This window comes from Urocitellus parryii, chromosome 16 (assembly GCF_045843805.1).
Source record: "Urocitellus parryii isolate mUroPar1 chromosome 16, mUroPar1.hap1, whole genome shotgun sequence".
NCBI lineage: Eukaryota > Metazoa > Chordata > Mammalia > Rodentia > Sciuridae > Urocitellus > Urocitellus parryii.
This window is the reverse complement of record NC_135546.1, coordinates 19,749,198-19,766,371: the sequence shown is the minus strand read 5'-3', so window position 1 is coordinate 19,766,371 and position 17,174 is coordinate 19,749,198. Positions and strand designations below refer to the sequence as shown.

The window sequence follows — 17,174 nt, the reverse complement described above, 5'->3', positions numbered from 1 at the left end:
AAATAAATAAAGGTGTTGTGTTCATCTACAACTAAAAAAATATATATATTTTTAAAAACAGACAAGATAATATTATGCGTGGTCATTATCATATATGGTAATATATTTGCATAGACGACCATGCCTGTGGTTTCATTACGTACTACTATACGTCCTCGGTTAGATGAGATGCTACTATGTGCTATGAGGTCTCGTCATTCTGGACTGACATAGGTGACGCTGACCCTGGGTGATTCTCTATCGTAACTAATTTAGGTGACCTGATGATAAAACCTTTGTCATGTCACCATGTCCTCAGTGTGGAGGGCCCCCTGTGGGGCGCTGGTGACCTTGAGCCAGGCCTTCCAAGGGCACAAAAGCAGGGGCCGCCTTCCTGTCCTCTGGGTGCCTATGGCTCGTGGGGACATGGCCAGCCCATTGTACAGATGGGTGACTGAGGCTCCCTAGTTTTTCCTGGGCACCCCTTGGCCCACCGTGGGCCCTGTGCCCGTCCATGTTGGAGTCAGGGGTGGGGGACGGTGGCATCCGAGGCAGAGGCCACCACGGGGCAGGGTGGCCGTTGCTGGCCCCGCCTGGCCCTGCCCACACACAGGGCGTGAGAGGTGTTTGTGAAATCCCCAGCTCGCGGTTGACCAGAACTCTGAAATCCCTGGCCGAGACCGGAATCCATGCAGAGTCTGTATCCTGATGTGGTCAAGGCGGTGGGTGGCTGAGGGCAGGTGGAGGCCCGAGGAGGCTGGGGCGGCCTCCAAGCCCCGCTGCACCCTCCCCTGCCCGCGGGTTCCGGGAAAAGGGCCCATCTGACAGGACCCGGGGCCCTGATAAGGACCACCTGACCAGGAGGCCCCCCACCCCACCCCCAGGCTGAGAGATTAATGCACAAAATCCTCCCCGGCCTCCCCCACCCGAGGCTGGGAAAGGAAGGACGGGAGGGTAGAGGCCTCAGCCGCAGATAGATAGGCACGGGACAGAGCCCAGCTCTGGCCACCTGGACAGGAAGAGGCCAAGGGTGTGGATGGAGGCACAGCAAGCATCATGGCGGACAGTGGAACCCAGGGCTGGCTTTGGAGGCTCAGGGTGATCGGATGCAGGGACTCACGCCAACCCTCCTGATCCAGCTGCTATTGGGAGAGAAACCAGAACCCCAAGGACGGCCTGGTGGGGGTTGGGTGTGTTGTCACTGTTATTGACAAATTTAGGGGGTCCCTAAGTGGCACAGAAGCTCAGCTGTGGAGGCTGGCCTCCACCTTGCGATCCTCCGGCCTCAGCCTCCCGAGCCTCTGGGATGACAGGCGTGTGCCCCCCGACTGCTGATTTTTCAATAGTGCAGATGAATTCTGTTTTGGACGATGATCATGACATTTTGTAAGCATCAGCAAATCCAACTTCCAGCTAGCAGGTGGCACTGCAGTCAGGGACAAGGACACTCACCAGATCCCATGCACCTTCAGCCCAGGCGTGTTGTGAGGGAATACGACCATCGCAGACTCCATTTTCTGAGCATCGCCTGGGGGCCCAGCTCTAGGGTGACTCTGGGTGCCCTCCTATGTCAGGCCCTGCCCCAAGCCTCAGGAGCCAGGCACGAACAGGAGGAAGAAAGATAATTAAAACCTAATGAGCCGGGCTCAGTGGCCCACGCCTGTCCTCCCAGGGGCTCAGGAGGCTGAGGCAGGAGGATCTCCAGGTGGAGGCCAGCCTCAGCCACTTTGCAAGGCCCTGAGCCACTCAGCGAGACCCTGTCTCTAAATAAAATAGAAAAAGGGCTGGGGACGGGGCTCAGGGGTGAAGCACCCCTGGGCTCCATCCCTGGTACCCAGACAGGGTGACACAGAGCAAGGACTCAGCCTCTCCCTCCCCGGGTCCTCGTAGACCTGGGCCTCAGCTACCACTCAGAGGGTTAGAGACTCAGTCCCTGGTATGCGAGGAAGGACACCAGCCTTTATTAAGTGCCTACTGTATGCTTTACATGGCCACAGCGTGTCTGCAGGTTCTGATGGTCAACGGCTTTGGTACCCCACAGACTCAAGGATTGTGGCAATGACAGACCCCATTTGGGGACCCGTCACTGGGTTCCAGACCAAGCTGATCTCCTTCCAGAAGTGGACCCGGACTTCAGCTGTCTTTCTCTAGGCCTCGGTTTTCTTAATAGGAATCAGTGACATAAGGATGTCACACGGCCATTTGGGAACAGCTGAGTGACAATTACTCTTTTTTTTTTTTTTTTTTTTTGGTACCAGGGATTGAGCCCCAGGGGTGCTCAACCCCTGAGCCCTTGTCCCCAGCCCTTTTTTAACATTTTATTTAGAGACAGGGTCTCGCTGAGCTGCTTAAGTCCTCGCTGAGTGGCTGAGGCTGGCCTCCAACTGGCGATCCTCTGGCCTCAGCCTCCCCAGCCTCTGGGATGCCCGGATGAAGTCATTTATGGACGTGAAGGGGGGTCTCCCGTCCACGATTTATTTCATCCTCAACAAGAGCCCTGTGGGGTCACTCTGGGGGCGACTCCGTGTTGCAGAAGAGGACACTGGGACAGGCAGGGTCACCCACCACCACCACCAGGCTGAGGCCCAGGGCGCCTGCGCACTCAGGCTCGGGCTTCCCCTGCCGAGGAGGCGCAGATGTGCTAGGTTCGGGCGCCCTCTAGTGGCCATGTCCTGTAAAGCCCCTGCCAGCCTCTTCCCTGGAGTCCCTCAGGGCCCAGGGCCCAGGCACCCCATTTTTGCAAAGGGGACAACAGGTCTCTAAAAGGAAGCAGTCACTTTGATTCAGGGACACGGGACACGGACATGGAATAACTGGAAGAACAGCCAGATTGGGTGCAAAAAATACACCACGAATCCTCCAGGGCTGTTGATATATGTCCCAGAGGTTCTGGTTTATTCGAACCCCAGCTTTTCTACATCAACTGGGTCATCTGTACCTCTGTCTGTCGTAGGGGACTCTGCAAGGGATGAGCATGTGCCCCGAGGCTCATGTGCTGGAAGCTGGGCCCCCAAGATGGTGGAATTGAGGTGGTGGGCCTTTAAGAGGCGGGGCCTAGGAAGAGGTGGTTAGGTCATGGGGCTCCTCCCTCAGGAAGGGTCAAAGAGCTGATCTGGTGGAAGGGGAGAGATCTTTCCAGACCAGGTTTTGGGGTCTTTTGTTTTTTGTTTGGAATTTGGGCTTTGGTTCTGGGAATTGAACCCAGGGGTGCTTACCACTGAGCCCCCCCCCATCCCCAGCCCCTTTTTATTTATTTGTTTTAAATTTTGTGACAGGGTCTTGCTAAGTTGCCCAGGGTCTTCCTGTGACACCAGATGGCTATCCAGCAGCCCACCCCATCTGCACTCTGTCGCTTTCCTTTGTGCTTCTGACACAGCCCCGGGGGCCCTCACCAGGATGCCAGTGGCATGTCCTTTAGACTCATCCGGCTACATGAACCTTTTTGCTCTATAAAGCTTCCGACCTCAGGCATTTTGTTATAGCAACACAGAAAAGAGAGCAACAGAGAAAAGAGAACGACAGGGCGGGCCGGCTGGGTTGGTTCTCTGCCAGGCCACAGATGGGCAGGGTCCCTACCATCAGACACCCTTAAACACAAAGACACACAGAGACACAGCCCCAAATGGCTCTCCCTTTCCCTGTCCTGGGTGGGCACAGACACGTGCAATCGCTCAGGCCTCAGTCTACAGACTGCTTCTTTTTTAGCCCAGTCCAATTCAGAGTGTCCCTAGCCAGGCACGATGGCACATGCCTGTCACCCCAATGGCTCAGGAGGCTGAGGCAGGAGGATCGCAAAGTGGAGGCCAGCCTCAGAAACTCGGCGAGGCCCTAAGCAACTCAGCGAGACTCTGTCTCTAAATAAAATATTAAAAAAGGGCTGGGGAAGGGGCTTAGGGGTGAAGCACCCCTGGGGTCCATCCCTGATACCCTCCCCCCAAAAGAAGGACACCTGGGCGCCCTGCAGTGCTGGTGGGTGGAGGTCGGGCCTCCCCTGGAACCCACTGCACACTCAGCCCCTGTCTTCTCCACCCCAGGCCTCTGCAAGGTTCACCAGCTCCAGGTCCCCAGCCTGGTGGCAGAAGGAGGGCAAGCCGGTGTCGGGGGGAACCTCTCTCCTTCAGCTACGGCTGCTTCTAGAACCCTTGTCTGTGTTGGTGGCCCCAGAGGCCCCGGCCTCCAGGGGAAGGTCCAGAGGGGCCGCAGCTGGAACTTAAGACTTTGGAAACAGCCCTGGAGAAAAGCCCGAGCAAGCCCCGAGTCTTCAGTGGATAAGTCAGAAATCCAGAGCCTGGGTGTGTGGGTGTGGCCATGCCCTGGTGCACAGGTTGTGGACTGCGTAAGAGTCCTGGGGCCGCCAGGAGCCAGGTCTGGGCAGAGGAAGCCGGAAACGGAATGAGTGGGTCCTGGAGGGACGGCAAGGCCACGAAATGGGACTTTTGCAGCCAAGAAACAAGAAAGGGAAAGATGTTAGGCCCTCCCCTGCTCTTCAGACGAACTCCATGCATCACATTGCCCCATTTTCTATCAATTTAAATTTGAAATTATTTTAGTGTCTCGTCTTTTCTAAATGTCACACCAGACTTTTTCTGGGCACCAGGGATGGAACCCAGAGGCGCTTAACCGCTGAGCCCTGTCCCCAGCCCTTTTTGAGTTTTATTGAGAGACAGGGTCTCGCTGAGCTGCTTAGGGCTTCGCTCAGTGGCTGAGGCTGGCCTCCACCTGGCGATCCTCCTGCCTCAGCCTCCCGAGGTGCTGGAATGACAGGCGTGCGCCACCGTCCCTGGCTGAAGTCCTGTTTACAAGCCACCCAGTCTTTAACAGGCCCCCTGGATCTCAGGCCACCCCGTCCCCAGGAACCAGGCCCATCTCCAAAATGGCGCCGGGCCTGGTCCAAGGCAGAGGCTCCTGCAGAGCCCATGAGCCCTGGGGGGACACCCCGGGGGCGTTTCCTGTCTAAGCCTGTGGCCCCCCAACCGCTGGCAGGGCGGGTTTCCGGCGGGGGCTGCGGCCAGGCCTGCGCTATCAGCTCGGCACCAGACGCCCCGGTCAGGATACTTGTGGTGAAACTGTGAGAGCCCAGGGATCCTCCCCATGTCAGCCTCCAAGACAAATGTAAGTGGGAACATGTCACCCGGCCCTTCTGGGGCTCTCTGAGCCACAGGCCAGGGCTGCAGGCAGATGCCCAGGACTGAGCCCTGTCACCCAACCACTCATGGCTACAGGGACATCCACTGAGTAGGCCACTGGGGTCCTTCCCACATCTTGGAGGCCAGGACTTAGGGATGGAGGCTACCCTGGGGATCTGAGCCGAGGTGGGGGAGAGGGGACCAGGTCACCCCTCTTCACTCAGGGTGAAGGCCACAGGACAGGGGACGCTGGGTCCAAAAACCAAACGGGAGCCAGTGGGGGTAGGGGTGCACGCCTGTCATCCCAGCAGCTTGGGAGGCTGAGGCAGGAGGATCGCAAGGTGGAGGCCAGCCTCAGCCAAAGTGAGGCCCTGAGCCACTCAGCGAGGCCCTGTGTCTCAATAAAATAGAAAAAAAGGGCTGGAGATGGGGGCTCAGGGGTGAAGCACCCCTGGGTTCGATTCCAGGTAAAGAAAGAAAAGGAGGGAGGTGTTGGGGTCAAGGGCATGTCACCCTGCACAGAGGAATGCTGTCCCTTCACGGATTTACAAGGGGAAACTGAGGCCATGTTTACAACTGGGGAAATCAAGTGCCCAGAAAAGTTGGGGTGCACACACCCTGACCCTAAGTGGCAGAGCGCTCAGGATGCAGGAGGCAGGGCTGGGGAGGGGTGCAGGGGACCCCACTTGTGACGCCCCCCCCCCAGGATGCTGGGGGACACCCACTTTGGCTAGCCTTGTGGCCTCCTGGTGGCCTCCACAAGGCAAATCTGAGAACCCAAGGTCCTATGACTCTTTGGCACCGTGCACACCGGCTCCCCGAGACCCCAGACCCAGTTTTAGTTCGGATCAGGGCGGCCATTCCCACCCCTGCACCTCTAGGTGGCGCTACAGCCAGGGAATTGGCTTGGAGGGAAGCTGGGACTGGCTTGACCGTCGGCGCGGCTGCACGCATGCGCGACTTTTCTAGCCCGTCTGCGCCTGCGCGTTGAGCCTTACTGCTGGTCGCCACCTAGTGGCCTGCGGATGATTTGCAAAGAGACTCCAGAGCGCAGGCGCAGCTCGCACCCAGGGCTTGCAAGCCTCCCGTTGGTCCAGCAGAGGGCGCTCGCCAGCCACCTCTGGGCAGAGCAATGGTGACTGTCAACCGGGAAGTAGGGACACTGTTCCGATTTTGGTTTTGCACTAGGGATTGAATCCGGGGACACTCGACCCCTGAGCCCCGTCCCCAGCCCTATTTTGTATTTTATTTAGAGACAAGATCTCCCTGAGTTGCTTACAGCCTCACTTTGGCTGAGGCCGGCTTTGAACTTGAGATCCTCCTGCCTCAGCCTCCAGGGAGGCTGGGAACACACGCATGCGCTACCACACCCGCCCCCCAAACTTTTTTTTTTTGGAGGGGGAGGGGGTGTATATGAGAAAGAGAGATGGTCTTGCTCAATTGCCGAGGCTGGCCTCCAACTTGTGATCCTCCGGCCCCAGCCTCCCCACCCACCCAAAGCGTTCGTTCTGAGTTTACTGATCACAGATTCCAGTTTCCTGAAGGATAAGCAAGAAGTGGGTGGGGTTAACCCCAGGTAGAGGGAACAGGACAGTCACTTGGCACTGTCAGTTTCTCTGCCCGAGGTCCTCAGCTCCATCCATCCTTGCCCAAAATACCAGCTTTTGCCTGGATGGTCACAGCAGGCTCTGGGTCTCTGTCCCACCAACCTTGGGGCTTCAGTGTCGTCAGCCAGAATATGACCCTAAGTGTGTGTCCCCCAGGCCTGGTCCTCCTGATTCTAAGGGGAAGCCCTGGGGCACTCTGAGCTCCTCTGCTGCCCTCTACCTCATCTTGTGGATTCCTTCAGGTCTGAAAGCAGCAACCTGCCCCAGGGCCTTTGCACCTGCCTGGAGCCCACTATCCTTCCACCTGCATCTCCTATGGGGGTCATCGCTCCTTTAGGGAAACCTTCCCTCCCTCCCCTCCCGACCCAGATGAAGTCCAGTACTCCCTGGACACCTTCCTCACAGGACAGTCACTTTGTGACTACAAGTTGGGTCATTGGACTGACAACTGTCTCTAGGAACCATCCCTGGCTGGGTGCAGCGGTACAGGCCTATAATCCCAGCGATGCTGGAGGCTGAGGCAGGAGGCTCCCAAGGTGGAGGCCAGCCTCAGCAATTTGGTGTGTCACTAAGCAACTCAGTGAGACCCTGTCATAAATAAAAATATAGAAAGGGCTGGGGACAAGGCCCTGACACCCGGGTGCTGGTGGCTGCGAACCCACCCAGCACCAGAACGCCACGCCCAATCACAACTGAGAAGGCCTTTTGTTCAAAACACAAACATGTTCGGGTTTAATAAGATTCTTTTGAAAGTTTTAAAAAAAAGAAAAGGGTGTAATTTAGGGACAGGGGACAGCTTCTTGCAGTGCCTGAGGCAGAGCCGGCTTCTCTTCCCTGAAGACCTTTAGCAAATGACAGTTGGCGGCCTCTTCGAGGCCGGTCCTCAGCCTCCCTCCCCAGCCTCCACACGCCCGGGCTCGGGGCAGCAGGGCTACAGGGCGTCCAGGATGTGGTCGATCTTGGTGACCAGCTCCTGCCGCTTCCCTGAGATGAGCTTCTCGTTCTCGATGTAGGTGTCCTTCTTGAGTTTGCCGGCCACCAGCCGCTCGGCCTCCACGGCTGACTTCAGCACCAGCTCCTTCACCTGCGCGTCCAGCTTCTGCATCTCGCTCACCTGGGGGGGTGACAACGGGGCAGGGTCACCACTTCCTGGGCCCCCAGAACTGGAGCTTGGAAGGAGCAGCCACCAGCTGGTGAGTGCGGCCGCTCCCCCCCAGGCGGGCCTGCATGTGCAAAGGCCCTGGGGCAGGCTGGGGCTTTCAGACCTGAACAGAGGGGCAGGCTGCGGAGGACGGCGGGCCTCCTTCACCTCTTCACAAAGCCCAGCAAGCACCAGGCGCCGTGGCCACGCCTGTCATCCCAGCAGCCCGGGAGGCCGAGGCAGGAGGATCCCGAGTTGGAGGCCAGCCTCAGCAACTCAGTGAGACCCCATCTCTAAATACAATATGTTCACCACAGAGCCCCGTCCACAGCCCTTTTTTTATTTAGAGACAGGGTGTCACTAAGTGGTGGAGGCCGGCCTCCAACTTGTGATCCTCCTGCCTCGGCCTCCCAAGCGGCTGGGAGTGCCCTGAGCCTGGCTCACCTCTGGGTTCTCGGCCACCAGCACAGACAGCGCTAGAGAGGCCACAGAGCGCCCCCCAGGCCCGCTCACCACCCAGACCCGGCTTCCCACGGTCCCCGGCCGCTGCGCCATCACCCCAGATGGACGGTGGAAGGATCCCGAGGGCCACTCACCCGGTCGCAGAGGTCGGAGCCCTCGGTCTTGAGGCGCGACTGCAGCAGGGCGATCTCGCTGCTCAGGGCCTTGTGCTCCGTCTCTAGGCCCTTCTTGCCGCTGTTGAGCGTGGACACGTCGCGCGACTGCTTGTACCTGTTGACGGTCTCGTCGAAGTGGCGGTAGAGGCCCAGCCTCTTGTTCACCAGGCTCAGGACCTGCTCCGTGATGCAGGCCACCTTCATCCTGGCCTCCGCAGCCGGGTCCTGCAGCAGGGGACAGGGGCTCCTGACCACCCGGACCTCAGCTCCCCAGCGATGCCCACGGCCCCCGCCCAGTCAGGCCAGAGTCGCGCACAGGACACTGACAGGTGGCAGAGCGCTGGCCTGGCCCGTGGGAGGCCCTGGGTTCCAATCTCAGCATCGTGTGACAATAAATAAAAATCAAGGCCTTCAGGTCAAATCTAGGACGTTCAAAGAATCTTCTTGAACAGACTCAGCCGGGCCTGGTGGCCACACCTGTGAGCCCAGCCCCTTGGGAGGCTGAGGCAGGAGGATCCCAAGTTGGAGGCCAGCCTCAGCCGCCGAGGAGTGGCTGGGTACCTTGGTGATGGAGAAGTCGAGGCGCACGTAGATGATGACGGTGAAGAAGAGCACGTAGAAGGCGGCCACCACCAGCAGGGGCTCCTGCAGCATCAGCACCTTGTTGAAGGTGTAGTGCACCTGGGGGCACAGGGCGCAGGGACACGGCTCAGGGCTGCGGCCAGGGGGCTCGGAGGCAGGCCCGCCTGGGGGCAGCGGCCACACTCACCACGAGGTCCTGGATGTGCTGTTCCACCAGGTTCTTCTTGTGGGCGACGATCACGGGGCGCCCGAAGGTGTCCAGGTAGGTGTAGTGCAGCTCATCCGGGGCCCGGCTGATCTCGTAGGGACTGTCCACCTGGATGTTCCTGGGGGCAGATGGGGACACGACAGAGCCTCACACCAATGGCCCTGAGGGGGCAGGTGGCCGAGAAGTCCAAGGCCAAGGGAGCTGGGGCGGTGGCCCATGCCAGGATCCCAGCGACTCAGGAGGCTGAGGCAGGAGGATCATGATTTGGAGGCCAGCCTCACCAACTCAGGGAGAATCTGTCTCTAAATAAAATCTAAAAAGGGCTGAGGACGGAGCCCAGGCCTCACCTGTGCCAGGCCAGCGCTCTGCCACCGAGCCCCAGCCCCAGCCCTTTTTATCTTTCATTTAGAGACAGGGTCTTGCTGAGTGGCTGAGGCTGGCCTCCAAATCATGATCCTCCTGCCTCAGCCTCCCAAGTTGCTGGGAGGACAGGCGTGGGCCACGGGCCCGGCTCTCTTAACCCTGGGTTCCCAGGCCAGCTGGGTGCCAGGTGACAGTTCTAAGTGGCTGTTTCCTCCCTCACTATGGTTCTGTTCTTGTCGCAGAAACTCCCTCACAGTCCGTCCTTCTGATGGTCAGACCTATATGATGGACGTGCCGAGCTTGTTCGGGGTCCCTGCTGCCCGTCATGGCTGTGGGTGCCCGCTGAGCCCCAGCTGTCTATTTGTGTCTGTCCCCTCCAGACGCCCTCGCTGCCTGCTCGGGACCTGAACAGAGCGCCCCACAGGACGTGGCACATGCATCACTCAGTCAAAGCTGTTAGATGAGCACCTACTAGGCCCGGGACACGGCCCGTGGTTTAGGCACCAGGGGGAGCCAGGAGGAGGCGGGTGTCGGGGACGGGCACTCACTTGGCGCCCTCGGGGAGGATGATCTTCACCGTGAGGGAGTCGATCACCTGCTCGTCGAACACGTGGTCCACGAACCTCATCTTGAGAGCGTACTGGTCGCCTGGGGGACAGAGCCAGCACAGCAGGGCCTGAGCCACAGGAGGGGCCAGCGGGGGGCCAGCAGGGGGTGTGGCCGCCCTCCTGCCCCACAGAAGGCAGAGAAGACTGTGTCAAGGCGCGGCGCTGCGGAGGCACAGGGGGTGGATGAACCCGATACTGAAGCAGGGGTCCGAGACGTGGCCAAGGCCACCCCAAACCAAGCCTCCTGCTGCAAGGAGCAACAGAAAAGGGCCAGGTGCCGCTGTCCTGAGAGAAGTTACATAAGGAACACGTTAGCCAGGAGTCGGGGTGCGTGTCTGTGATCCCAGCGGCTCAGGAGGCTGAGGCAGGAGGATCGCAAGGTGGAGGCCAGCCTCAGCAAATTAGCGAGGCCCTAAGCCACTCAGGGAGACCCTGTCTCTAAATAAAATAGAAAAAGGGGCTGGGGACGGGGCTCAGGGGTTAGGCACCAATCCCCATGGACATGGACACTGACCCAAGTTATAGAGGTACTCGTAGCTCGGGAGGTTGTAGCCGACGATGTAGTGGGTCTTCCATCCTCCGAAGAGGGGGAAGCGAGGCCGGATCTCCATCTCCACAGAGTCGTCCAGGATGAGGAGGTGGCTGGTGGACACGTTGCCGATCTCATCCCGGTAGTACACGTCCTGGGCGGCAGCGGGCAGGATGGTCTGCAAGGGAGGAGACGGCCCTGCTCAACACTCCAGGGGAGTGCTCTGAACCTCAGGATCGTCTTCGGGACCAAGATCCTCACTAGAACTTAGTTCAACAGCCCCAAACCATCAACAGCCGTAAGGATCTGACTCCCCCGCCGCCCCAAAGCTTCGAAATTTCTAGAAATTGCATCTACTTCTCAGTCTACAATGCTAAATAAACAAACTCTTCTAAAACAGGAAATAAAGCAGATTTGGAGGTGGGTATGGTGGCCCACGCCTGTCATCCCAGCGGCTTGGGAGGCTGAGGCAGGAGGATCGCAAGGTGGAGGCCAGCCTCAGCCACTTAGCAAGGTCCTCAGCAACTCAGCGAGACCCTGTCTCTAAATAGAATAGAAAAGGGACCAGAGATGTGGCTCAGTGAGTAAGCACCTCTGGGGTTCAATACCCAGTAGCAAAAAAAAAATAATAATAATAATTAATAATAATAATAATTCATAATAATAATCTTACTATAGTTATTTTCCAAAGAGATAGAAATTAGACATAAAAGAAATGACCACGAATGACTAGGTGTAAGGTCTTGGAAGGAATTATTCTTATTTTATGATGCAAATCTGTGAGTATATTTTGATATTTTAATAATGGGGGAGGGGGAATGTCACACCTTTGGTCCCAGGGTGGGTCCCTGGACAATATTTAAGTTTATAAAAATGTTTTTCAGGGGCTGGGGGTGGTGGCTCAGCGGTAGAGCGCTCGCCTAGCACATGCGAGGCCCTGGGTTCGATCCTCAGCACCACATTAAAAATAAGTAAATAGAGATATTGTGTCCCACTAAAAAATAAATATCAAAAAAATAATAATAATAAAAGTATTGTGCCCACAGACAACTAAAACACAAATATATATGTACACACACACACACACACACGTATATTTTGGAAAAAAGAAAAAAGAGACACGTAAAACTGTCAGCACGATACTGTGGACAGTGGTACAGTCACAGTGTCCTCCTGTGTCACAGATTCCTTAGAAAACATGGTCATTTATATAAATGGCTTCTCACACTGTCACTCGGCTACTTGAGCATCAGTCAGTTTCTCTCTTTTCATTTCTTGGTACTGGGGATGGAGCCCAGGGGTGCTTCACCACAGAGCCCTGTCCCCAGCCCTTTTTAGACAGATCTAAATGGCTGAGGCTGGCCTCCACCTTGCGATCCTCCTGCCTCAGCCTCCCCAGCCGCTGGAATGATAGGCGTGCGCCACTGCGCCCACAATTTCCAACAACTATATTTGTCTTCGTTTCCGAAGGCGAGACAATGACGTCAGCCTCTCCCGGCGTCCCAGGGGCCCTCCATACCTTAAAGGAGCGGATGGAGGATATGCCGCTGTCGGGCTGCCTCTGGTAGTCGTAGCGGGAGAAGGGCCCCTTGAGCACGGCGCCCGTGTGCTTGAGGTCCACGTTCTCCTCCACGGCGATGTTCCCCCAGTGGGAGACCTCGATGACCCGGGTCATGCTGGTGATGGTCAGGAACGGGTTGTTGTTCTCGTAGTGGACTTTGAAGGGATCCTGGGCGGGAAGGGAAGCAGCGGTCAAAGCTCTGGGAACACCAACACCCAGACAGCACAGATGACTGGGGACCTTCTGGAACGCTCTACCACTGAGCACGGTGGCCCTGCCCCTTTAAGACAGGGTCTCGCTAAGTTGCTGAGGGTCTCACTAAATTCCCGAGGCTGGCCTCCACCTTTCGATCCTCCTGCCTCAGCCTCCCAAGTTGCTGGGATGACAGGCGAGCGCCACAGCATTTAGTGAATTATGACGTAGGTGATGGATGCGACATTTTAAAATGTTTACTGGGACTTCTTGGTAGAAAGAAATGTTCGCAATATTGTTACTAATTGGAAAAATGATACCCTGAATCACTTAAGTTCCAATGTGAATATCATTTGACTTTTTTTTTTTTTTTTAATTTTGGTCCCAGGGATTGAACCCAGGGGTGCTTAACCCCTGAGCCCCGTCCCCAGCCCTTTTTCTATTTTCTTTAGAGACAGGGTCTCCCTGAGTGGCTCAGGGCCTCACTCAGTGGCTGAGGCTGGCCTCCACCTTGTGATCCTCCTGCCTCAGCCTCCGGGACCCCTGGGATGACAATCATGGGCCACCACATGCAACCAAAGGAATCATTAATATTTAAAACATCCTCGCTTTTTTAGAAATGATGTGGAGGTAAAATGACCTGCCATCACTCCAAATGATGCCACAGATGACCCCCAATGTGTGCCCTAAGATATTCCAGCAAAGAAGTCTTTTCGCACATTTACAATTTTTCAAAATAACAAGAGCTTCTTCAGCCTCACCTGCTTCCTCTTGTCGGAGTCCCAGCCCCAAGGCCCCAGCCACCCCATGAAACTCCCTGTGGCCTCTGTCCCTCCAGCCCTCCTACCCAGAATGCCTCGCTTCCCCGCCAGCCCCCATTTCCACTCTCCAATGCCACCCCCAGCCTCCATCGTGCTGTCAAAAGGAGACACGGACTCTGACAGGTCACTTCCCAGGAAGTGGAAAACTCTGGGGAAGGTCGAAACAGTCATTTCAGATTTCCACCCACCCCCCACGAACAGTCCCTGTGGGAGGGGTGTGCTTCACTGAGACTTGGGTTCCTGGGGCTGGGCGCAGTGTAGAGGCACTGGCTTCGAGTCTCAGCACGGCATATAAATAAATGATTAATAAACTTCCATCAACAAGTAAAAAAAATTTTAAAAAAAGCACAAATGAAGAGCTGGGAATGGTGGTGCACGCCTGGAATCCGAACAGCTCTGGAGGCTGAGGCAGGAGGATCTCAAGGTGGAGGCCAGTCTCATAAACTCAGCGAGGCCCTGAGCAACTCAGCGAGACCCTGTCTCTAAAGGAGGCCTGAGGAGGGCAGGGCAGGGCAGGGCTGGGCGACCCACCTGACTGTAGGCAGGAATGTTCTGGAAAGGCCCATAGTCCAGCATGTCCTCCGAGCGCGTGGGGTTGCCCAGCTTGGTGTAGCTCTCCACGTTGCGCGAGGCCAGCTTGACGCGCATGGTCTGGGTCTTGGTGGGGTAGGGGGAGTAGAAATAATGGTTGCCCTCAAACACCACCAGCTGCTTCTCCGACTGGGTGATCTGCGTCGGGTAGGGCTGAAGCACGTGGGTGTACACGGTCTCCACCACAAGGGAGATCTTGGCCCCAGGGTCCAGGGCGACGGGGAGCTTGACCAGGAAGAATCTCCCGCTGGAAGAAAAAAGAAGCCAAAAGATGAAGGTCACCTGGCAGGTGGCCATGCCCAGCAGCTCAGGAGGCTGAGGCCGGAGGATCGCAAGGTGGAGGCCAGCCTCAGCAAAAGTGCAAAAGCCCTCAGCCACTCAGGGAGACCCTGTCTCTAAAGAAAATAGAAAAAGGGGCTGGGGATGGAGCTCAGGGGTTAAGCACCCCTAGGTTCCATCCCCAGGAACCTCCCCAAAAAGAAATGGACCTCAAACATTGCAAGCTTACCTTTTGCCCTTAATTTTGGTTTCCCGGACTTCTAGATTGTTCTCTTCCTCCTCTTCTCCCTTTACCTAGAACAGGAAAAAAAAAGGTCATTCTTTCCTGTATCTTGGTTTTTCAAATTTCAGGCGACAACTGACCAAGGACCCCAGAACGTTCATCATGAAGTCTTCAAACTTTTGAAAGGTTCAAGTTTCATGTCAGGAGACTGTTTTTGGGGCTGAGCTGGGGTTGGAGCCCGGCGCCTCCCACACCAGCAAGTGTCCCCCCACTGAGCTGCACCCCGAGTCCCAGGGTTTCTTTTTTTCTACCTGAAACATAGCACTTTCCAAAAGCTCCTTCCTGCATTCAAATATGCAGAGGCACAGAAAATAAATAGCATTTTAATGAGATAATAGATACAACCCAGGGGCGCTTAACCCCTCAGCCCCGTCCCCAGCCCTTTTTATATTTTATTTAAAGACAGGGTCTCACTGAGTGGCTCAGGGACTCGCTAAGTGGTTGAGGCTGGCCTCCACCTTGCGATCCTCCTGCCTCAGCCTCCCGAGCTGCTGGGATGACAGGTGGGCACCACTGTGTCTAGCAACTGCAGGTGTCATATCCCCAAACGGGCCTACCTCACAGCCACCAAGGCAGTCAAAGGTGACCCCTCACGGTGAGACCTCATGTGTGTTGTTAAACACAAAGTCCCAGACTTCGGACTTCTCCCTGCCACAGAACACCTGCACCTCAAAAGTGAGAATGTACTTTAAACACCTAATGCAAATTCAAAAGGGACAAAAGAAAAACAAAAAAAATGAATGGTGATCATTGTAACCCAATGTGACATCAGTGCAGAGCCACCAAACTGCATGAACTCTCTGCAGCATTTAAATTTTGGTTTTTTTAGTTGTTGATGGACCTCTATTTTTTTTTTTAATTTGCTTATTTATAAGGGGTGCCAGGAATCGAACCCCGACTTATGAGGGCGAGTGCGCTCCCACTGAGCTACAACTCCAGCCCTAACCTGCAGCTTTTTATATACAAATTATATTTTAAACAAAGATGGGGGGCTGGGGTTGGGGCTCAGTATGTGTGAGGCCCTGGGTTCGACCCTCAGCACTACATAAAAAAATAGATAAATAAAATAAAGATATTGTGTCCAACTACAGGTAAAAAAATGAATATTTGAAAAAAAAAAAGAAGGCAACTATTAACTAAAAAAAAAAACCATAAAGCTCGCAACAATACATTTTAAAAGCCAGACATGAATTAAGTAGAGCCACCCAGCCTGTCATCACTGTCCAACTGGATGACAGGAGGGCGGGTCTCCCGCTGTGATCTATTTGTACTGTGACATCATGAACCCCTGGTGGGCTTTCACTAAAAAGAATGTTTTCTTTTTTAAATTTAAAAAAAATAATGAAGAAAAGAATGAGGTTGGACGTTCGCGTCCTTGAACTTGAGTGGGAGCTCAAGCTGAAGTTTGGAGGCGTCTTTGCAGAAGAAACCTCTGGGTGACACGGCGCTGCGGGGGCCACACCTGGAGTCCCAGCCAGGTGGGAGGCCGAGACGGGAGGATCGCAAGGTAGAGGCCAGCCTCGACAACTCACAGAAAATCCTGGGCAATGGCACGGGACCTCCCCCCCCCCCCCGGTGCGCGGGGCTCGCCAAGGGGTGCGACGCCTTGGGTCCCAGGCCCCTGCCATCTCTCCGCTGGTCGCGCCCGAGGACCGGGGAGTACCCAGGCTGGACCCGAAGGGGAGGAAGGGGAGGCTGCGTGGGGTCCACTCGGGCCGCCGCCTCGAGGCCCCCGGTCAGCCTGCGGGGGCTCCCAGGTTTACGGTCGTCGCCCTGCGGCGGGGAGGCCACGCGCCGGGCCCCGAGGTCACCCGAGGAGCCGCCCAGGAGGCGCGTGATGACGTGGCCCCGGCGGCGGGGACCCGGGGACCCGGGGACCCCGGGGGGGGGAGGGGACCCCGCCGGGCGGGAGCAGCGCGTCCGCTCTCACCTGCACGCCCAGGTGCGCCAGCCGGGCCTCCAGTTCCGGCTCCAGGGCCAGGACGAAAGAGGTGACCCGCGACGAGGAGCCGCCCGCGTGCGCCAGGACCAGCTCGGCCGTCACCTTGGCCAGGTGGCTGCTCAGGTCCACCGTGCGCAGCACCTCCTCGTTCACCAGCGGCTGGGCCTCCGGGGAGGCGCCGCCCGGAGCTGGGGCCCAGGCCCCGAGCCACAGGAGCAGAAGCAGGGAGGTGGCGGGCGCCTCCATGACCCGGACCGAGCTGAGCGCCAGGCCGCCGCCACCGCGCCCCGCCTCCAGGAGCCTCCCGCCACTACGCAGCTGCTGATTGGCTCCCGGCGGGCGCCTCAAGATGGCGGCGCCCGGCTGGGAAGGACCCCGTCTCCCCGGCAACCGGGGCGGAGCCCAGCTAGAAAGGCCCCCCGTCTCCACGGCAACCGGGCTGTCCTAAGGGCGCCTGACTGCAAACCTCCCCGTCTCTAGGGTAACCGGGCTGCCCCCCTAGGCGCCTGACTGGAAACCTCAGAATTCTCTGTGTGCTTCTTCTCGCACTGCTTTGTTCCTGGTCATCCCTTCACTTTATTCCTGCAACAACAGCCCTTGCTTAATTAACTCCCTGCTCTCTGGTATTTTTGCTCCATGATATAATAAAATTTAGCTCAGACTAAGTCAAACTTTGCTTGCTCCCAGGGGAAGCTAAAATTGGGGAACCCAACCTGGGGATGTGGCTCAGACAGAGGGAGAGCAC

At 56.8% G+C, this 17,174-nt stretch overlaps 1 protein-coding gene across 1 annotated transcript; it reads right to left on the bottom strand.

The window, feature by feature from the left end:
- Positions 1 to 7,429: 7,429 nt before the first annotated feature.
- Positions 7,430 to 16,741, bottom strand: Rpn1 (ribophorin I). Its single transcript, XM_026410912.2, has 10 exons — positions 16,418 to 16,741; positions 14,434 to 14,498; positions 13,866 to 14,172; positions 12,280 to 12,489; positions 10,746 to 10,938; positions 10,172 to 10,271; positions 9,240 to 9,378; positions 9,032 to 9,151; positions 8,450 to 8,695; positions 7,430 to 7,826 (listed from the first exon to the last, which is right to left on the bottom strand). The coding sequence occupies exons 1-10, from the start codon at positions 16,673 to 16,675 to the stop codon at positions 7,644 to 7,646; spliced, it is 1,821 nt and encodes a 606-aa protein (XP_026266697.1). The 5' UTR covers positions 16,676 to 16,741; the 3' UTR covers positions 7,430 to 7,643.
- Positions 16,742 to 17,174: the final 433 nt, after the last annotated feature.